The sequence below is a fragment of the Pezoporus flaviventris genome, unplaced genomic scaffold, assembly GCF_033815535.1.
Source record: "Pezoporus flaviventris isolate CSIRO_AGI_PZ_B2104156 unplaced genomic scaffold, CSIRO_AGI_Pfla_v1 ptg000036l, whole genome shotgun sequence".
Lineage (NCBI taxonomy): Eukaryota > Metazoa > Chordata > Aves > Psittaciformes > Psittacidae > Pezoporus > Pezoporus flaviventris.
Window position 1 is genome coordinate 21,444,317 of NW_026892584.1, and position 24,009 is coordinate 21,468,325.

At 34.8% G+C, this 24,009-nt stretch overlaps 1 protein-coding gene across 1 annotated transcript in view; it reads right to left on the reverse strand.

The window, feature by feature from the left end:
- PRKD1 (protein kinase D1) overlaps positions 1 to 24,009 on the reverse strand; it is a 135,187-nt gene that overhangs the window by 52,658 nt on the left and 58,520 nt on the right. Inside the window, exon 2 of the mRNA XM_061463463.1 lies at positions 11,875 to 12,013. Within this exon, the coding sequence (XP_061319447.1) occupies positions 11,875 to 12,013 (139 nt within the window). The remainder of the gene's footprint in view (positions 1 to 11,874; positions 12,014 to 24,009) is intronic.

The following is a 24,009-nucleotide window of genomic DNA, read 5'->3' on the forward strand; positions in this document are numbered from 1 at the left end:
AGTGACTTTCCATTCAACATTCAATTCTACCATTTAACAAATACACTGACACAAATGTTTGGTGAACCAGGTATTGGTCAAAGGAATTGTGACAGATATATCAAATAAAAACGTATGACAAATCAAAGGGTCATCTGCTTAGCCTAAACAAATCTTGTTCCCCACTACATTTTGTAGCCAGTGACAGTGAAGTGGGAGAGGTTATTATTTGATGGAAGGGGATGGAGTCTGGTGGGGAAAAGAGAAACCTTCAAGTTTTGGTAGTTTTCTAATGAGAATCTGTGTAGGCAGCAAAAACAACTGAAAGAATATGAACTGAGAAAAAGAGAAAGAAAACTTAATTTACATGTTCTCACATAGAAAGGATGAGCTTAACATTTTTTAGAGGTGAACAATTTTTTTTATAATACACAACTTCAAGTGAACCTATAGCAGAGGTCTCCAAAGTGAGAACACTCATCTGTGGGTGTGCACAAGATAATCCATTAGGCTGCAGGAAGAAAATACTAAAACCTCAGCGACACATGTAAGTTATAAATAAATGTACATATATTGGGGGTGTATGCTTGAAAAATTTTTAGTGATGGGGCGCACAATAAAAAACTCACAAACACGGAGACCACTGAACTATGGGACTTTGCCACTCTACCTTTAAGATCAAGTGCTATTGAAGACATATCCTGTGAAACAATTTATAGCCATGTCCAAGTTTCACATGCTATAGAGGAAGGAAAAACTAAATAGATTAAATAAATTTGTAAAACAGTAAATAGAGTTGATTCACCCTTTGATGGAAAGATTTTTTGCATTAATATGCCCTTTTGTTTTCTCCATTAATGCCTGTTTAATTGCAAGGATTTCATATTGATTCAGAATGCTAATCAGGTGATACCATCACACGGAAACCCCAAAAAAGCAGAGACATATCCATTAAAATATAGGACACGGTACCACAGACTCCAAGTTTCATTGACCACCTCAAATCTTTTAAGAAAGGATCAGCTGAAGTGGGGTTGGTGAAATATAATACTTGAATAATCTATGGAGTACTGTTACTAAGTGGAGATTTTGACTTTTAAAGAAGGGTAAATGTGTATCACATTAACAGAGTAAAAATTAGCAAGAAAGGAAAAAAAAAAATCCTCACCCAAGTGAGAATAAGATACTTTAAAGAAAGTAAGTTTGTTGTTTCTTTAAAACAACATATATAACATAAAATTAATATCAAGAATTAATTTGATCTACTTTAGAAGCTGATAGGCATTTTTTTAAATGCAGTAACAGCAGTGAATGTAATTAATGAACTGTAATTCACTTCAATTCCACCTTTCTTGGAAACCTGGCTATACAACTTATTGATGCATAACAAAAATCATGTAATTGCTTATTTTACCCTAATCATAACATGACAGAAAATTTGCACGCATTGAGGTTACCGCTTTTAAACTGCTGTAACTTGAAAAATTTCTTTCTTTTCAGAGAAATCTTGTGAGACGAATACAAAAGCCTAAGAATTACTGGTCCAGACCAAAATCTACTAATCCTGCCTTTCAAAGATGAGTCCCCAAAGCATCTGGTGGTATTTCCCCAGTCCACTATCTCAGATGCTCATTCTTTGCATCAAAAGCATTCTCTGAAGCAGAGAGGAGGTGACAAAGACAGATGACACAACGTTTACAAGCATTTTCAGTTTTGTCTCTATTCCTTTCCTAAGAACTCCAAGTATTCATTTTTCTCGACTGGTACTGAGCTCTGAAATTATATTTTCATATTATAACTTGAACTTCTCAACTTCAGGTAGTATACATAACTCAGAGACCCTTGTTATGTAAATAAAAATCAATAAATTCTCCTAACATTTCATGCTGATCTATACTGGATTTTATTTGGGGTGATATTGACACTTTACTAAGTCATGTTTTCCAGATCACTTATGAATGTATTTAACACCACAGACCTAAGAACCTCTTCTAGTTACCTGCTTCCACTGTGAAAACAGAATGCATTTCCACCCTTTCTTTTCTGTCGCAAATAGTTATTCATCTATTTGAGCATCTAACCTCTTCTTTTATGAAGCATAGTTTCTTTATGAGCCTTTAGAAAAGAAAATGATTGTATGAATTCTGGAAAACCAAGTATGCTATCTCAACTGAACAAAAAAGTTGTTATTTTCTTTAAACAGCACACAAATACATTAATAATGTATTATCTCTAAGAACTGGACCAAGTAGAATGCCTTATCTATTACCCTGAAGTAGAACAGTAGCCTCTCGTAAAAAGGTCCTGTCCCAACAGAAAGACTTGTGTAACTTCTCTCAAGGAAAGTTCATCTTCCCTACCAATAGTGTCTTTTTCAACATTTAGTATAATTTTTTATAAATATAAAATGACATTGTTTATTATTACCAACTAATAAAGCTTTAAAAATCACATCGCAAATCTTCACGTGAATGAAAAATTAATAGGGTTCAAAAAGCTTACTTAACATAATGTCATTCACTGCTTGCTTTCTTGCAATCCACCCTCATAAAATCTTGCAATTATTTCAGATTTTCTGCTGCTGAGATAATGGTTAAATATTAAAAACACGTAGAAACACCCAAGTAAGAATAACTAGCATGGCCTGTATTTCTTTATGAGCACTAGACGCGAAGTTGACACATTACCTGCTTCCACACTAACATTTGCCTGTCGCATATCGTTTTACTCAATTTGTACTGTCAATGATGCAGACAGAGAATATAAGGAAGTGATGTCAATAGGCTATTTTTTTCATCCTATATTTACCTATTCCCTCCTCAGCAGAAAGAAAAGTACAGTAAGGCAAGACAGTAGGGGGAAATTTAAAAGATTCTTCTAACACAAAACATATGAATCTTGACATCTGTATCTAGAAGGTAACAATTATAACATTTAGAAGCTGAAGAAAAGCAAAACAAAGCAAAACAAAGAAGGAAAGAATCTTTTAGTCCTAAGAACTGCAAATACAAAGTCATCTATCTGAAATACATGATCCAAGAACAATGTAGGCTGACAAATGAGGGATGCAAGATCAATTCACTTTAACTGAATCAGTAATGAGCCCTACCTCTACAGAAATCAGAAATAATATCACAGCTAGAGACTATTAAAAGGACATAGAGAAAGAATAACTGTAAAAAAAAACCCCATATATAACCTTAGACAGGATAGAGAAAAGACAGTTGCATTTCTCAAAGACACCAGAAAAAAAGCGTTAACATAGCCATTAAGACACCAAGGGAAGGATGCTTTTTAATCACAACAAAGCAAAATCACAACCTGTGACCAGCTATGTAAGTACTATAAAATGCTGTTCAGAGATATATAACATCATAATGCTTATCTCAAGGAGCTGGCAATTGAACTAACATTAGAATCCAGTTATATGTTGGTATATGTCATTTACTATAACTGTATAGTTATCTACAGCTTTTATTCAGTTCAATACATTTCATCATACACAAGGCAGTATAAACTGTGCTGAATCCAAATAAAATATCTGCATCTAGCAATCACGTGACGTACTGTCTACGAGATATTAAAACAAAAACAGCTTCTTAACAAAGCAGTGGATCAATTCCTGCCCTCATCAGCTCAGCAAGAGAACATAAAATAGCTGCTATTTGACCTTCTTACTTCAAGAATCCTGCCAAGTTGAGCACAATTGCTCACAGCAAGCAGATGAAGTACATTCCGCTAATTCACACAAGATGCTAACATTTCATCGTCTGCCTTCCAGCAGTGGGCAAAGATCTCCTACATCTCAATGTAATTTTGCCCCAGTAAAAAATGATAGAATTTTTATAAGCAAACTCATATTAAAACTGTAAATATAAAATTGGTTTTTGCTCTATGCAACATGAAAAGACTTGGCAAATTTACACAGCAGTTTTTAATAAACTTTCATGAACAAGGTATAGCATAGGACATAAACTATGCTGGTTAGAATGTAAGTCTGAAGGCATCTAAATAATTGCTTCCTGGAAGTCCTTGAAAAACAAAACTGAAAAACAGTCAAGAGTATAGAAGCAGAGACTCACAGCAACTCCCATTTGTCAGCTCCTTCTATAGAGTCTGCTTCCAATTAAGGGAAAATATTGTTCATCCAAAAAGGTCACAGATAAAGTGGTGGTGGTTTCAAGTCTATTGTGAAGTTTACATTATGTTATGCATCCTTTACATTATGCATTTGCATCTTTTATTTCATGAGTGGAACATCAAAGCGACCTTTTCATAGGTCTAGTTGAAGCTTATAGCAAATACTAATTATCACATCAAGACTGAAGAACACTTTTCAACTTAAGTATCACCTTACATAAATTTACTTCCTTCTCTTGAGCAAACAGTAAGACTGTTTTCAAGAGAAACTTCTGGTTTCTCTTCCTTTCAGTATTTATGAATAACTGGCTACTTGTTTACAGCCACCTTTGATTATAACTCTGACTGCAACTTCTATACCCTGCTTCCTGGTTTGGGCTGTCTACTAATTTTTGAGAGTATGCTAGTCAAAAAGAACCATTCATACAAATAAAACTTGATGAAATCCTTCCTCCAGAGGTTTGGATGCTTTTTCACTCTGAAATGCAATTTAACTAAGTAAATGTTGAATTCAATGAACATGTCAGTGGAGATTTCCACAGCACTATTAAAGGGCTTTTCTCTTTTGTGCATGAGGAGACCAGACAAACTTTTCTAACATTTTGAAGAAGAAATTAAATAGAAAATGCATAGCTAAGAAAACAGCAATGTGTTAAGCAATATGTTACTGACAGAATAGTAACACAGTTCAAAGTATGCCCAGGAGTGCAGCCTAATAAACCTAGGTTCAACATACACTATAAGAATCCCATGCGGCAAACTGAAATAAAGCGTTAAAAGAGATATTTTAAAAATACATAAAAGGAAAAAACAATGTAAAAGGTAAAAATAAAACTGCATTTATGAGGGCTGTTGATGTTCATAATGAAAGTTTCCTTTTCCTCTTTTAATGTGCAACTGACTGAATCTGTAAATCAACACACCCTTTTGCTTTCGCTGTCATAATAATAAACAACTTTTCACTTCCAAAATGCCAGAATCTATACTGGCAATGAAGGACGATTCATCTGATTGACTGCAATAGCCTGTGCTTATCTCCTCTCGACCAGTCAGCAGAGAGACACACATTTGTTCAGTGAGTTATGCGATTCTTACACTCCATTAAAATCCTACTGCATAATGCACCAATGCAAAACACAAGTAATAATGTTCATTATGAATATAAAAGCACAGCAGGTGCTATATTCTGAGCTTATTAAATTCTTTCTGTTTTGCCAGAAACCTCTAGCTCTACCACAAACTGTTTCAGTTATATTGTATGACATTCACAGGTACAATTTTCTTCCCTAAAATGAACTAGAGAGCTTCAGCTACAATGAGCAACTCCTCTGAACTATAAATTTTTCCAGATAAATTTTCATACCTATCAAGAACCTGTAATGTAAGGTCTAAGTCAGAAGATGGTCACATTTACTATTCCTTGAACTCCCAAGAACATAAGCAAGTACAATAAGGAAAAAAAATTAATCACATGATGTCCAGCCTTTATAAAAGACCTTGTAATTAAATAAACTACAGTGAAAATTAGAAAGTGCACAGTATTAGGATATGAACTGATTATATAAACCCATAGAACTAGGACTGACAGTTCAGCTTTATCTACCCTGACCAGTATTGACACGTGAGATAAAAAATGAACGCAATCGATCAGTATATAGCTTTTGACATCAGATATCAGTGCCTCAGGACATTTACCAACAGCGCACAGTTTCCAGCAGCAAAGCTGCAGCAGTAACACAACTGCCTATTTCAGACACGCCATTTGAAAATAATTGTCATAACATACCTTGAATTTGCAGAGCTTTAGAACTTACATTCTGTTTAGATATTCATAATGTGGGCTAGAAGTAAAACATTTCAACCAGTTCAGTATAAGCATCTGAACATATATTGCATTTCTTTTGTCCTTCCCACTGCTCAAGTACTCTATATCATCCCCTGCAGTGCTCAAAGCCACTCTTTTCTCTCATTTTCAGAGGTGGTTTTCCTCCCTTTAGAATAATTTTCATGGCATACCCAAATTATTAAGACTCATGAAAAACATTCTTATTCATTCTGTACGTTACAGAATCATAAAATGTTTTTGGCAGAACCCCACAGGGACACCTTCCACTAGACCACGCTGCTCAAAGCTCTGTCCGACACTGCCTGCGGAAGCCACAACTTACCTGGGCTTTTTTTTTGTTGTTGTTCTTTATATTTTATTTTGGTTGCTTTGGAGGAGAGGTTGTGTGTTTTTTTTTGTTTTTTTTTGTTTTATTTTACTGGGGTGGAGGATTGTTTGTTTGTTTTAATTATTATTTGTATTTTTAATTAAAAAGGAGAGATAAGCCATCTTCAGTTGATTTGTGACGAACTGCTTAAACCTATAATAATTTAAAAATACACTTGAATATATTCCAATACCTTCCTGAATTTACAGACTGCCTATAAATTTCTTTCTCTTCTCTAGTACTGCAGAAGTGGGAATACTTTCCTCCACTCCACAACACAGGAATTTTAACATTGCAGAAATGAATTGCTACATTTAGTTAAGACTCACCTGTGTGAAGATATTGATACTCTTAAGTGTTTATGGAGAGTTTTCATTTGTAGTAGTGTAATCATCTATCAGGCCATGACAGATTACATTTTTCATTTTCTGTCCTTTGTATCTAGCGAAAAAGTCTTCTGAAGACACAGCATTGCCCAGAGAAAGTTCTACAATGTTAAAATTCATGTGCAAGTGGGAGAAGGAAACCATTCCCAATTCTGCAATACTGGAACAGGTACTGCATGGCTAATCTTTTACTTACGATTGCTGTAGTGTTTAGGAGCTGTTATTACAGCATGTCAATATAAAAAACACGTCTTAGCAACTACTCTTCACAGGAAACTCCAGCAGTAGGACAGGAGGAAGACTGAAAGCAGATGCAAGTGGATGAAAGCTGGAATTCCAGCTTCAGGAAATCACCCTGAGGAATCTGGTATGACAATGCAACTGAAAAGGTACAAACAACTGACCCACCCCTTTTCTTGCGTTTCAGCTGATAAATTCCTTGAGATACCACCAACTGGTGACTGAGAGTAGACTCCACCTCTCCTCCACTGGCAAAACTCATATTGTTGTCAAAGTTTCATAGAAAGATCACTTTATATAGCTAGGTGGGTAACAACTGGTTTTGTTTGTTGTTTTTTTAAAACTGATTTCAGTAGCTTATTAAAAAAAAAACAAACCAACCAATCAGCAACCACCAAACAAAAAAAGTTACATGAAGAGGTATGAGGAATTAAATTGTATTTCTTGCCGAACTTATGGCACTTAACTAGAGAGGGAAAAAACCACTTCTTAACTTCAGATCTACGTGAACTAGATACTTAAGGAGTGGTTCTCCATGAAGCCCCTTATAATTTTTGGATTATCAAAGTAATATCAGAAGAAAATGCTTGTAATTTTTGGAGAAAAAGAGGGAAGATGATTTGTAAATAAAGTTTATTAGTGTATAAGACTTTTGATATCTCACATTTTTGTTCCCAGTACCTTAGTAAAGTAATAACCAGTTGAACTTTGCCTTCAAAGGTCCAATTTGTATAATCTTTTAATGTATACATTGCTTGACATAACAAAATCATAAAGCTACTACAATTTTCTTTAGGATTTTGGTTTTATTATATAAGAACCTTACAATCTTCCATGCCAGAAAAGACAGTGTATCTCAAAATAGGCATCTGTTTAGATTTACAGAATAGAGTAAAAAAATGCATTAAGCTTTTCTTGAGAAGCTAACAGTCAGAAAATTTTCTAATTGCATGTACTATTGCAATAGTTTCTTACATCCATTATTGGTATTTAAGTTGCATATATTTTAAATTAAACACTACTTCAGATTGAGAGATCTGCTATTAAATACTCATTTAATCTGATACTGAAACATTAAAATAGATTTGGGGCAAGAAAATTAAATAATTTAAGTATTGTGATGTTCTGAAATTCCTGAGGCATTACTGGCATAAAGTTAAACAATCTAAACGTGCTGCAAATAACTTAAAAAAAAAAATGCAAAGCCCGTCTTGTCAAGAAGTATCTTTATTTGTAACAATAAAACTGGAGCATTACCTCACTAGTATCCAGAGGACCTAGAGATATATTTTGATGATCTGTGGTGAGACAATGGCTTGACAAAGATCAAGTGAAATCATTCTTACAAAAACAGTTTTTTGAATTAAAATGTTAAGAATTGTTGTTATAAGGTATTTTCTCAGTTTTGTTTCTTAAAACATAGCAGGAATGAAAGGCATAATTACTACCCTACATAAATCAGCTTGCTTACTCACATGGGCATGCCCACCAAAGCAGAAGAGTTCAAAAGCAGAGCACTGACTCTCACAAGAACTCAAGCAACAGGAAAGAAAAGCACAGGTGAAAATCAACGAAAAAACTTGCATGTGTTACAACACAGACATACTTAAAGCATGTGGGGTGCATGCTTGTAATCTCTTTTCAGTCTTATTTCACCATATTGTGCTATGCTGATTTCCACTTGATTAAAATATGAATAGTAAGCTTCACCTTCTTAACTAAAGCAGCAAAAGGAAAACAGGGAAAATGTGGTCACATTGCTGAATGGGACAGGCAACCTGGTGACAAAGGCTAGAGAAAAGGCCAAGGTACTCAATGCCTTCTTTTGCCTCAGTCCTTACTGACAAGAATCCCAGATCCCTGATACCATATGGAAAACCTGGAGTAAGAAAGATTTCAGCAGAGAAGAATCAGATTAAGGAACATTTAAGCAAATTGGACATATATAAATCCATGGGGCTGACAGGTTGCACCACTAAGTGCTGACGAATGTCCCTGCATCGCCACTCAAATACTGTGCAGTGTCCAGCTCTGGCCTCCCTAGTCCAACAGATACAGATTAATCTAAATAATAATATAAATCATAAACTAAAAATAAATAATTTGCCATCTTTTGCACAGGGTCAGACTACATTTTTGGTATGCACCATCCAACACTGGATGAACACTCTTAACTTGATTATTTGATAGCAATATCACTTTTTAAAGTACTCTATATTGTTTAAAATCTTTAATGTCTGAATCTAGTTTAAAACAAAGTGCTTTTAAATATAATATAGTAGCAAAACTGACAAAGTACACTAAAAATACATACCTATATGCTTAATAGATAACAATTTTTCATTACTTAGGAAAGAGAAGGCCCAAGGAAATCTTTCAAATATTCCAGCACAGAGGACAAAAATTATTGCTTCAATTGCTCTATAAAAATATGAAAACAAAACCATAGTCTTTGGGCTATACGGAATTAAGAAACCAGTATAACTTGCTGGAAGAGTGTTAGGATTCCTCAACGCTGATTCATAAGTTAAAAAAGCCACTTCATTTCAGTAAGGACATGAGTGATGGCTGTAGTTACAGTTACATAAATTAGGCACTCCACAAGTAACATCTGAAACAGCTTTTGGCACTTGCCTTGTAGTTTGTTAAAGAGATAGCAATACTTTTCCCTTGTATTTTCCATAATAGTCTTAGATTTACTGGACGACATGGATGAAAGGACACAAAACTGAAACATAACAAAACAGTAAAAGAGACAGAAAGAAACTAATTCTATTAGTAACTACTGCTAATAGGATGATAAAACTGAAACAAGAACTATTCTCAGGGATTAGAGATACTCTTTTTTTTTTTTAAGTAAAAAGAAGTTAACGAAATCAAGAACTGAAGGCTCAGAAACACTATGACTATGCAGGTATGATCACACCCTATTTACTGTAAAACTATGAAACTCTGTAAGAAAATTATAATATGCTTAGTTCTCAGTACATCATAATCTTACACAGGTGTCCTGCTTTGTAAATTTATGAGAAACAACAATTCTCTTAATCTATGAATTTCGTCCATTACAATGGCCTTCTAAAAGATTTGGATTCTTTAAATTCCAAATTTTCTTTTTCTTTGTTTCTATTTTTTAAACCATCATGACAAACTGCTGCAGCTGCACAACTTTTGATACAGTTGATAAAGTCTGTAAATTGAAAAAGAGAAACAGCCCATTTCAGAAATCATGTAAATCAATAACAAGGTAATAAAGACAGATGATTTTTTTTTTATGAGTTCCTCAAAAATCAAATCAGATGACATGATGCAGCTGATGGGTAAGAGAAGAGTGCATTTTGGGGATCTACCTTTAGCTAAGATTTGGTTACTAGAAGGCAGTACAACAGTACTGTGTGATATTAAAAATTCCAGGCCTCCAGCCAGCAATTTATACTCTGAGATGGAGGGGAAAAAAATAAATAAATACAGATCCCAGGCAACTGTATGTACCACTCACACTTTCACGCAGTTTTCCTCTAAATATTGCAGTTATTTATGCTTGACCACTTTTGTGGAGAGATGCTTCAACTAAAGCCCTAAATTCCCTAATTCTCTTAAACAATATAGTTTTCCTTTAGAACTTGCAAGTACTGCATGAAGTGCTGCTCTTGAAGATTAAAACAGCTACTTGCCTAATTTAGCCAAACTGGAAGATATGTGGCTTCCATTTCAAAAGCATATGAACAATACATCAAATAAAGCACTAAATTCCTTGTTTATTTTTTCCAGCTAAACCTGATTTACTCATCTGGAGTGATTATATTCTGTGTGAAATGTGAAATAGAAATTATCTTTTCAAAAGGAAAAAAAACTGTTTCCCAATAGAAAAAAGCAGAAGATGAATGATGACTTTCAGGAATGACTTGCATTATTTCTTATTTCTATGCATTCTATGCCTTCCTATTCTAATCAAAGAGTATGGAACAGGGTCCTGTACAAGAAAACTATATTTAAAAGCTCAGTTGGCTTAGATTATGTGACCTAACTCTCACCTCCTCTCTTTTCAGCATCCATTAGGACTTTGGCTTTCTTTTCACTAATCCTACACTCTTCTATAGATACAATGTCTACTTTTATATGACATATGCGTCTTCCTATTTTTAAGTGTCCTTCCAGATGCACTAACTGCATGCTCCAACTGCAAAAATAAAGCCCTTCAACCATCTTCTAAGCTTTATCTATCAAATACCATTTTCACAACTTCATAGTTCCAGCACTCTACAGCATTCCCTTGAGAACTTTGCATCATTCCTAGTCACGTACCTCATCTCTTCTTACATCTAAGATTTTGACAAGTCCTATGGACACATAACAGCATCTGCAGAATTCCTCTACATTCCAGTCACAGAATTTGTCCTTATTTCCTACTTCATTTAGAGTAATCTACTCTTTATGGCCGCTCTGCTGACCAAACATGTTCCTTAAATCCATTTGTCATTTCACTGCCTCCAAAATTTGGCCTTTCAACTCATAATTCACTCATACTACACCTCTTCTTACATCCCTTCACCTGATAGTAACTTTCAGATTCTAACCTTCATACTCTGTCTTTGCACAACTGATATTATCAACTAGTTGCCTCTGGCGCTTGTATTTCCTAGGCATAGACTTCCTCTTCATTCCAGTCATAGAATTTGTGCTTATTGTTAAATTTGTACTCAAGATTGTTAAAAAGTATACAGTGCAATAAGGAAAAAATAATTAATAGGCATAATATGCCTATACATATATCTGAGAAAGATCTTTACCCAGTGTAGATTAAAGTCCACACAAATTAAATTTCTCGTTTTCCTGAATCCCATGTGGGACAAAAAATATTGTGTATATTTTCAGTTACAAAAGCATGACAGAAATTTTCGTTGGTTTTTAGTTACCTGACAAGACAACTTCAACTAGGTCTCCTTCTTGGATATCTGCAGCTGATTTCACCAACTGGAGAATGTTTTCAGAAGTAGGGTCATGGCGGAAGAGCAGAATTTTGTCATACATTCCATAGAAACCACATTCTGGGAACTGCAAATGCAAATGCAAACCCATGAGAATTTACAACACTGTAAGATACGTAACTATAAAAATAATATATTTAATTAAATTTTAAGGGCAGACTAGACTAGTACCAAACACAATATATATTTTTTTCAGCTATTCATCACTATATTCTGAAAATGGCTCCTTCTTTGTGAGCAATGCGGTGCCAATTAGGAAATGAGAGATTTAAGTGCATCCCTTTGCCACTGCTGCTTTTTCAAAGACAAGTTCCTGAGCAAGGTGATCTAATTAGACCCTCCTGGAGCAGTTGTTTGGGCTAGATGACTTAAGGAGCTCCCTCCCAGTCTATATGATTCTGTGGTCTCTCTCCAGATTACTGCCCAAAAGATGACTTGTGGCCGGAAGAAATATTTTTCAGCTCTAGCCAAGATGCAATGCCTAAATCATAGCTTATTAGAAAATAACCAATTTCTTGAGACTAGACACATAAAACAATGGTTCCAAACATAATCATAATAATTTCCTTTGATGCAAAGAAGTTGGAGCTTTGAAACCATATTAAACCCTGTTTAAAAAATATATTTTTTAAAAATCAGAGGTTACAAACTAAACTTGAGTTATAATCTAAGCAACACTATTATCTAAGCAACAGGTTTTTTCAGGTTTGGGTGCTCATTTTTGTTTCCTGCAGCACAATTTTTTTCATGCTTCCAACTTAAAAAACTAAGACTTTGTTTTGAAAACACAACCAAGAAACCTCCTTTTCCTGATACATGAAAACTCAATTTAACATCACTGGACTACTCCGTGTATTATTTGGGAACCTTATCAATATTTAGTAAATGAAACATAATGATAAACATAGTTCAAGAGATAAACTAGCAGGTTTTAAGGTTATAATGACTTTGAAAACAATGCAGAAGAGAAGGAACCCAGCAAAAAGTACTTTAAAACAATATATTAATTACTGATTACTGGAAGCTTTGGAACCTATCCAAGTATCCCAAGTTATGGGGGTTTTTAAGCTTCAAAGCATGAAGTGAAGACAGACACAAAATGGTCACATCCCTGGTTTGAGTGAAATGCATCTAATTCTCTGAAGTTTTGTCGTCTTATTCCAGATGATATCATAAGTACCAAAGCACTGCAAATTTTTGTTTGGACAGATTACCTGTTAGGAAAAAAAAACCCTAAATTTGTTGTATCTAGTTATTCATAAAGGTTTTATACTCAACAGAAACAATTACCAGAAATCTAAAAACATTCTCACAAGTACCTGCAAAATTTTCCTGTAGTGCATGTGTTTAAAAATGTAGAATTTTTTTTCATGTGCACTGTGCAAACATTAAAAATCCTAACTGGATCACTTATCTATACAATATACTATTTCTTTCAACACCTTTATCATCAACTAATTATGAATGGGAAAATTTAGCAAGCTATTGCCGAACTTTGAATAGGCTGGCACCAACATCAACACATGTACTTCTAAACAGGCCTTACGATGACAAATCTAGCAGAGATACATATTCCTAAATCTTTCTTAGTAATTAGTTAACCATTCATATTCACAGTCTCAGTTGAATAGTAAATAATATTAATAAAGATGAATACTGAATTTTTGTTTATTTAAAATAAAATTTTCATATAAGCCACACTTCTAACGGTGTTGTTGGCCTGGCATAAGTCACATTTTGTCATGAAATAACCAATGAAGTAATGACATGCTGCCATATTTGCATGATTTCACTGTGCAGGCACCTTTTGCTTGCTTCATACTCTCCTTAGAAAAGTGCCTTTTCCTGGGAAGCCAGGAGCCATTCTTAACCATATGCAGTCATTATTACTCACTATGACTTAAACCACTGGTGCTCTCTTTATATTCCCATTCCATTTGCTCTTTTTGAACTAGCTCTATTTCTTTTACCTAGAAAAGTATGTTCTTCTACCTAGAAAAGTACGTGCTGTAAGACATGTATTATATATGTGTGTATAAATAAGTGTATTTTGAGGTACCATTTATTATATTCTGTAGAGAAAAATAAATTAAATCACAACATTTTTAATTGTATACAAGAACTATCTTATGGATTCAAGTTCGTTTTCCCCAGATAAACTACTCTCATGCCAAGAAAATAATTCTGATGGTGTGATTCTCCAAACATTGTAGAAGGACCAACTGCTGCAACAGTGACAAAAATATTCCCTCAGCTAAGACTACTCCTGCCAACAATAATGTTGATTTGCACAAACAAAAGTAAACAAAAAGCAGCCATATTGCTTGGTACTAGAACAGTACAAATAGCACTTATTTTTGCCAAATACAGAACAAAATAGGAAATTCATATATGTCAAACTATCTAAAAGCTAATTAAAGCTGAGCTAACTAAGAACTAACTAAACCCAATGGTATTGGATCTAAATTTACAGCAGTAATAAAAGCCATTGTTTCAGTAAAATAGTTGCTTAAAGTGAAATTGCCAGAAGTAAAATGTTCACTGCTATAAAGAGAAAGCACATTGTTTCTGATTATTTTAGAATCAGAAGAGTAGGAAACTGTTTACATGTGGTTCAGAAACAGGATCTACTTCTGGATGCTTAACAAGTCTCGAGACATCATAACTGTCCATATACACAATGTCTGTCTACTCCAAGTGTGAAATAAAATGTATCAACTTAAACTGTTTCCAGTGGTTTGATATAGGGTACATTAGTTTACAACTGAAACAGGATAAATAACCTTTACAGCACAATGACTTGTTAAATTGCCACAGTTCTGTATTGCAAGTGTGCCCCTCCCCCCTTTTTTTAGAAACAGAAACATCAGCTAACATGGTTTATATCCCTTACAAACAATTCTGCATCCCAGATTTGCAATTCAGCAAAACTTCTGTATTAATAAAAGTCTATCCCCGTCTTGATGTTATTTATTAGATACTTTCCAGAATAATGAGAAGGAATATTGGACAGCGAACTTCTAAGACAATTGAAACTACAAAACACATTCAGTCTAAGAATGGAAGATTCAGTGTATCTGAAGATAAGCTGAAAATTTGCCATAGACACCGAAGTTCTGGAAAAGCTGAGAGTATTTTTTCATAAAACCACTTAGGAAAAAAAAAAATCAGAAGAAAATACAGATAAGAAGGAATTAAATTACTGTTGAAGACACTATCCAATGTGCAATGTGAAACCTTTTAAGAGCCTTATTTCTATTTTCCAAATTTGTACTTTCAATTTTGCTACTTAAAATCAATTTATGAGAGATGTGCAAGATCACTAACATATAGGAAACATTCTCCATAAAAAGGAAGGTTCTCCAGCCTAGATACATGCAGTCCCGGGGAGGGGGGGGGAGGGAGATGCAGGCATGAATGGTTGAAGTCTTTAAATCCTGATGACAATAAGGAAGCGAATAATCTGTTTCTCCTCTACAAAGAACATTAAGGATTAGCAAATCAAAAACATACGAAGGGATATATTGCAAGGAATTAAACTGGAGGCAAGAAAAGCCTTGCAAGGGTAAGAATTTTAAAAAGTAATCTTATAAGTAATGCCTAAGAAAAGGAATCTCTATTACTGGAGGGTTTTTTAACAGACAAGTTAAACTAATGTCAGGAATCTGAAAGCTGATCTTTCTATGTTGGGATAGAAGGATAAAGTAGATAACCTCATATGACCCAACAATCAGGGTACTAAAAAAATACATTATCTAGTAGAAATGGGGACAGTTTTGATAAAAAGTATGATTACATCCGTATTGCTAATTTTTACATTATTTACTCACTTATTAAGCAGAATCGCAGAATCATAGAATGATTAGGGTTGGAAAGGACCTTAAAGATTATCTAGTTCCAACAGATCTGGTTCCAGCCAATTTACTAAACCAAAGGTAACTGACAGAAGACTTTCTTTTTTTTAATTAAAATATTAACTATCCTTAGAAAATGTAGGTACAAATATTAGCTTTACTATAAGAACAGTTAAAGTTGTCCAGCCTTGATATGAAGATGACATTCACTATTATGTTTATGTCAGTGCAACAGACTTACAGGGGAAACACTGTATCATTCCCTCAATCTGTATTACTGATAAGTAGTCTGTAAGGTAGCAGAGGTAAAGGCAGAGATATTACCATGCACAGCTGTTAAACTGTTGCAAAAGTAGTATCACATATAAACAAGTACTATTCTCAATGCAAGTTATTATCTAATCTAACAAGTGAAAAAGGAAATACGTCGTTCTTCATCATACTGACAATGCCGTAGAAAAAAATATTTCATTGTTCCCATGAAGAAACAAAATTCTGGCAGTAAAACTAACTGTTTACCAGGCTTGAAACTTCAAGATCTGGATTCTGCATCCTTTAAAGCTGCACTAAACTGACTTACAATTCGACTATACAGATCAATATGACTATTTATAAAGCACACACATATAAGTTTTCAGGACAAAAGGTTTCAGTCATGAGTGTAAAACAGCATCCATGTAGACAAATATAAAATTATGTCACAGTAGAGTCAAATTGATGTCAGCCGGCTTGATGAGGAAAATTTATAATTCAGAGATAATCTCCATTTCAAAGTCAGTTTCACAGATGACAAAAGGGGACTGCTGTAAGTTTTAGCAAGACAATGTTTCAGGATCAAGCTGCAAGTTATTTTTTTACTTGTCCACTTTAAAATGAAAAATGAAATATTCTCTGACAAGATAGCATACATTAGTGTTGCTTGCAGTGATTACAACTGTATTACAATTCTGAATACAATCCATATATTGCTGAGTAACAGTGATTTTAATTTGTTAGTTTATCAGTGCTCATTATTCAATATTTACTGAATGTAGATGCAGAGATCATTCACAGACTGAATACTACTTTAGTACTGCTTTTAATCATTTACATCTCCACAAGAAATAAAATGTATATACATACCTCTCAAGATGTGCAATTACTCTAAGGTTTACTTCTAAAAATTTCAACAATAAAGACCTACAGGTCAGTTTTGAGCATTCTCACTCTTGCTTTTTCAGCAATACTTGTCTTACATTATGCCAAGAGTTTCTCCTTAGATGTTACCACAACAGAAGTATAGTATTTGGGAAAAGTGTACCAGACGTTCATTCCAAACACTGAGCCTTAAAAAAACTGCTGTGTAAACATTCGTATAAAAGATGTTTTATATGATATGGGAGCAGCTCTTATGGTAACAACAGGAAACACTACTAACATCTGAAGTCATTGGTAAGCTGACTGAAGTTGTGTGCTTCTTTCATTTCCTGAAAATATCATGTAACTGTTACCTACCCATTAGCCTTAGAATCACTTTTCAGATGAAAAACACCTGCTGATCAGGATCCCAAGTAATAGTTTGCTATTGCCCAGCTTGTGGGTACTATGGCAGCAGATTATCCATAAAACATCCAGGGTGAAAAAAGGCTCAGCACTAACCTTTCCTCAGCAGATACCAAAGCAGAAGAAATCATTGAAGTGTTTTTACCCTTAGCAACTGTAAACATCTCAAGAAAATTCACCAAAATATTTCACCAATAACTGTATAGAAGCAAAATAATTATGCAAATTCTGTATTTTCATTTAAAAAGATTTAAAGTGATGATAGAGAAAAAAATAAACCAGACTCAAATTTCACTAAAACTTATGAAATATTCAGTAATTCATTTAAACCATCATCCATTGTATCAGTCAGTAATTTCAATGCCATACATGCAGGCACAAGCTGGACAATGTAGATCCAGAACTGTGCTGTCTTATTAAGGATTGTTCTCAATACAAGGATAAAAGACAAACTGCTGAAAAAACGGTGATATTTAAAACTCTATCCAGTTACTGTAATAATCAAATGGTTTTATTATTAAAGAGAACTTTAAAACACCTAATATATCAAAATATTAACACATAACCAATATTAACTGGGATCTTTTCAATAATTAATTAAGCATATACAGTTATCTGAATTGATAATGTATTCTGCCTCTCACTGCAGCAGAAAGCTTGGTTTATTAAATTTCTATTAGAAATGTAGTTAATTTCTAGTAGAAATTAAAAGGAAAAGTGAAAATGTCTAGGAACAGACAACTCTCTGAACAGTTTGGTTTAATAATTATGTATTTGGAAGATTAGCAATGAAAATCTGATAAGAAATTAATTTTTTCCATATACAGAACTTTATCTGGAAAAAGCTGGAAAATACTGATGTCTGTTTACATTTACTAATGTAATCCAACAGTTGAAAAAGCCTGTTGCTGTGATCATTTTGGAAAAGAAAAAAATAAATATATATATCTTTCTTTTAATCATACTAGAATTGTCATGGTTTTGTTAACAGAACAGGTAGATAGCTGAGTTCTAAAGGTGCAATCAAAAGGCTTCTCGTTTCTGTTTTTTTATATGTTACTACGACTTCACACATTTCCTGTAAGGGACAGTTTCTGTTGCTTTATTGTATGAAGTAATCAGAGTTATCTTTTTAAGTTTTTCAGTCTTCATTGACCTTTTTCTTAACATTAAGTTGAACTGTCTTTTTTAGTGATAACTATATTTTCCTCCTAAATTAGATTTCTGCAAGCCTTCCTCTTAGAGAAATCCTTAGCGATTACCCTAACAGCAATAAGAACCTTGATAAAACATGGAAGTTTTTCACAGCAGAAAGATAATGATCCAGCCCACATAAGGACTGTGGGCTAAACAATGCCCTCAGAGCATGTGGAGAAGTTGAGTCACACTGAACGTTTGTTGACCTAACCTAACTTGCTGAACTTGTGCTAAAACACAAGTTAGGTTGACCTAACCTAAACAAGATTGCTGACCTAACCGTAACTTGTGTAAAAATAAATAAGTAGTCTTATACTGATACAACACTTTTAAAAGAAATATATAAATGTACAACACTTTTTGAAACAATCATAATAACCAAACTGAAACACTCTTCTTTTACATTCTTAATATAACAATGCATTTTATTTTTAGAAGCCAGGATTTCCTTTCTCTGCAAAGGTTACAACACAGCAGAGAAATTTTGGCCATAAGGACTGCCTAATTTCTCACTTAATTGTAGAAGTCGTTATTAACTCGCTCTATTACCAAGCACAAAACTTTCATGAAAATATTAGTAACATATGCGTAAAGAAAATATCACAAGACTTCACAGTTTTGGTGTAAAAAAACAATCATTCAAAAACTTTCTTCACATGCACCACTAGTTACTACAAACTAACACAAACTCTGGAGCTTAAACAGAATTTCACACTATGGCTATACAGAATATATTTAAGAACATCTGAGTAAGAAGAGGAGCTGGTGCCTGCTCCAGTAGCAATGGCATCTCCATCTCCTTCCAGGATGTTTCATGCTGTCTTAAGACAGCTCAGAAACGGTGAGTTGCTCTAGACCTTTCCACTGATTGCATTTGCACCTGCCAGGCAACCAAACAACAAGGATGGGCAATAAATGCCTATTTTTTTTTTCTTCCTCTCCTTCTTTCTTTTCTATATTCCCCAAGCAATCACCTTTAAGCTGTACAGGAAAGAAAAATATCAGAAAAAGAAATAGTATGGGTCAACTTGATACTGCCTACAACGCAGTACTACCCAACACAGGTGAAGTCAAGCCCATTTGTCAGAGGCACAGAAAGGAAGACCAGTGATTGATGAGCAAAGGTCTTGCATTGGAAAGGTAAAAAGCAACCGAAGAAATTTTGAAAAGTTAGGAAGAGGGATCACCAAAGCAAGAAAAATATGCTTGGAACAAAGTATAGGAAAGACCTTTATGTCTTCTGAGCCTTCAGGATAGCAGCAAGGAGCCAGGTTACATGGATTAAGGCAAATGAGAACAGCAGTACAGATCCTTGCTTTCTTTTTGCCTTTGCATTCCTGAAAAAGTATTAGAAGACAGATTAGATCAGAAGTGATTAGATCAGAAGTGATTAGATCAGTGATTAGATCAGAAAATAAGCTTCTGATCTAATGGCTAAGTGAAAACAAGACGTTTCTAAGCCTACATCCACTAAACCAGCAAGGAACCATTCTCTGGATTCAAGGCTAAGTGGCATAGAAACAGCTCACTGCCATATAGCTGACCTCTTTCCCAGAAGCAGGGAGATGACATTCCCACTGCTTATTTTAAACAGTCCCTTACACATGCTAGGACCCAAACTGTCTGGGCATAATCTGAAAGTGCATGACTTGGCACAGCTCAAACTCTATCAGGAAGGACACAATTAAACAACTAAAAAGTTCATGTGATTTTGAGCCACTGTTTAAGCCTGTATTCTCGTTAAGATTTATATAGAGATATATTTGTACATAGAATTTCAGAGAACCATTGCCATTTGGTACATTTCTAACATCAGTTAAGCTTCTTCATGCTTTAATATGTGTGGTATCATTCCCTATTTATAGTATTTATTCTTTATACTACAATTCTCAACTAATTACATGTTCTACAAAGCGCAACCTGATGCCTGCAGCACAGAACAAGACTTTTCCAAATGGGCTGTCAGAAAGGAGCGATCCTCTTATTGTTTGTGATATAAACAGTATTTTAGATAACAAATATTTCTCCAATTCTGTTTGCAGCAGTGACTTGTTGAAGAAATCAGATTCCTTAATCTCCTTCTGACCAGGAACAGAGTACTTTGCCCACCACACACATTGACCTAGACTGGCATCAAGCTACAAGTTTTTCTCCAGCTGCCACTTATGGAACAATCATGACCACAGAGGAAAAATACAGCTGAGTTCCCTCACAGAAATATCCATGAAACAGATGAAACATGGCCATGGTGAAACATAGAAACATAGCTATTTTGGATACAGTGTGACCTCTGAACAACCTTTTTGTCAGCCTCTTTGAGTACCGGTTGTTTTTCCCTGTGGCCATTCACGGCAGGAGTTGCTTCCTTTGCGTTGTATCTTTACACATACATGTTTTCTTGCTACCTATGCCTCCTGTCACTGCCTGTAGGCTTGCCTTGGACACTTATGGGGCTCACTGCCAGAAATGTTGAGTATACATCACATTGCTACTCCTATGCAGACTACCAGTTCAGGGCAAGCATCAAGAGATACAGGAAGAGAATCAAAATAAAAGCATCTTAACAATACTACACAGCATTTGTGGGTTTTGTTTGTGGTTTGGTTTTTTTTTCTCAAATCTAGACTCTTTTGATCAACAGCAAACAAAAACAAAGTTGACACATCAGAAACATGGCTCAAAAAGATTGTTAAATTTTGCTTGTGTGGTTGCAATTGAAAACTTTGGTAAAATCATGGTGACTGTAGATCCTGATTCCTGGCAATGTTGCTTTTGGGATTTTTAAAAAATCTGAAGACTCTGTGTGTGTGTGTTTAGTTTTCTCTCACTACTCCTGGCCTGAATCTGGCAAGTGGCTACTGGCTGCAGTCAACCCACCAGATACATGAAATTAAACATGAAAAATCTTAAATAATAACAGTTCTTTCTCAAACAAAGAGAACTTGAGCATAATTAGTCTAACTCCATTTGTGCTACCACAGGACACTAATACAACTTTCTCCATTTCCATTAAAAAGATCAGGTTTATTTTTCATTAAGACTTCTGTGGAAGTAATTCAATCTGAACTACTACATGTAATGGATTATCATGTATATATATGTTATGTCTTGGAAAATGATTTTCATTATTACCACATAAAGACTACCTTAATTTAAAATAACAACTGACTCTTAAATATAATTTATCTTTTCCAAAAGTTAGCTTTTTTACTGCTACTTCCTCAGCATTTTGTGAATACTCTATTACAGCTTCCAATGCAGTGAAGATGACATAGTCAAGCAGATGTAGAGAAAAAGTACATCCAATAATTCAGACACTGCAAAAACACTCTCATAAATTTGTCCCATAAAACTTGAAACAGTCACGTGCCATGCAAATCAAAGCATACTTGTGTAGGTGACTGTCATGTAGATTAAAAGATTAATTCAATTGGAATATACAGAAAAGTAGTAATAATAAATACACAATGAAACTCAAGAGAAACTGGTCTTCACACTGTCGTGGTTTAAAATCAGGCAGAGGGCTCATTCACTCACTCCCCGCCCTTCTTGCCGTCCTCCTACTCCCGGAGGGACAGAGAGGAGAATCGAAAAGAATACAACTCCCACGGGTTGAGATAAGAACAGTTTAGTAACTAAGGTATAACACAAATCACTACTGCTACCACTAATAATAACAATGATAAAGGAAATAACAAGGGAAGAGAATACAACACCTCACCACCAGCCGACTGATAACTCGCCCCCCCCCCCAGCCCGACCAAGCTCTGACCGATGCTTCCTCCAACCCTGCAGTCTCCCAGCCCTTCCGGCTAACTCCCAGTTACGTCCTGGGCATGACGTGCTGTGGTATGGAATACCTCTTTGGTCAGTTTGGGTCAGGTGTCCTGTCTCTGCTTCCTCCCGGCTTCCCCTCCTCCCTGGCAGAGCATGAGGCTCACAAAGTCCTTGGCCAAACCAAAACATCATTGTTATCAGCTCTGTTCCCGAGCTGAAAGTCAAAACACTGCACTGCACCAGCTACCAAGAAGGAGAAAAATGACTGCTACTGCTGAACCCAGGACACACACCCTGTTGGAGCCAGAAGTATTACCACATATACCACATCTGCATATGCTGCATAATTCCCCTGAAAATTTTCAACTGGCAGCAGTACTGAGGAAGAGCACTAACAGTTTGCGTCTTCTCAGTTATTTCCAACCGGGAACATGGGAGCACTATTCTACTAACACTGATCCATTAATGCCACATTTCTCTAAGGCAATATGGGGACCTCCTGAGAAATATTTAGGAGCAGAATGTGACAAGAGTGTCAGACTGTTGACAGGCATCCATTTACACAGATACTTCATGAACAGATTGCTGTTCTCATCAAGAAGGTTGAGAACTGGAGCAGAAACTTTCATGTCCTTCAGGGAGTAGGCAGAAAAAGGATGATGAATCACTAACAAAATCAAATTATTTTACTAGTTCCTTTAATGAAAAATGGACAGTGACTAAAGAGCCCCTTGCTCACAAGCATTCACTATTTCTGAAGCTGCAGTCTCATTAACTCTATGCTATATACTACCATCTAGGAAAAGAAGCTCTTAATTTAAGAAAGATACAAAGAAACCAATTCAGGAGCCAATTCTACACATTATTTAAAAACAAACAAACAAAAAATACTATCTCCTACCCCAAACCAAAATAAAACCTAAAACATTTCTGTAAGACTCTACCATCAGCATGTGTTTTACTTATCCCTGAACAAGCATCTATTCAGGAGACCCAGTCAGGTACGTAACTCAACAGACTACACAGACATAGAACATGCGCCTTTGATCTTTTTATAGACTGAACAACATATAAACTACTTACATGCAGTCACAGTTTCTGTGTATGAGATAAGACAGCTAGAGAGATCTAATAAAGGTAAGAGACCTAAGATCATTCTCAATTGTTTATATCTACTTTCTGCTTCAAAACTACACTTCACTTTCTTCAAGATAGATGTCAGTTTAGGTAATTGCTTAAAGATAAATTTAAAACTTTTTTTTAGTATTATTTTTAAAGAAACAGAAACCCAAACACCTCTGATGAAAACTACTGTTGTAATTAAAAGCATGCACAAATTTCTTCCTGAGGGAAAAAAAAACAAAAAACAAAAAACCAATACTAAACCAACCCAGAAATCCCTTACATTTTGAGTAATGTATTAAGTGGGATTTTGAAAATTATGTACTCTTTCATCTGCTCACAATATTAATTCTATGTTCTAGGATATACAGTAAAACAATTTGAAAGACACTTATAAAAGGCTTTCTTCTCCTGAATTAACAGCAATAGGAGTGGTTTTTAAGTATAAACAGCATGTCAGTGCAGCTTTCAGTACCAATAACTAGCTTCCTCCACTGTCTGCTGTATATTTTACTTCTATTTCTTAATAACTATGATCCTTATTAATAAAGGATGAAGAGAGAACACCAAA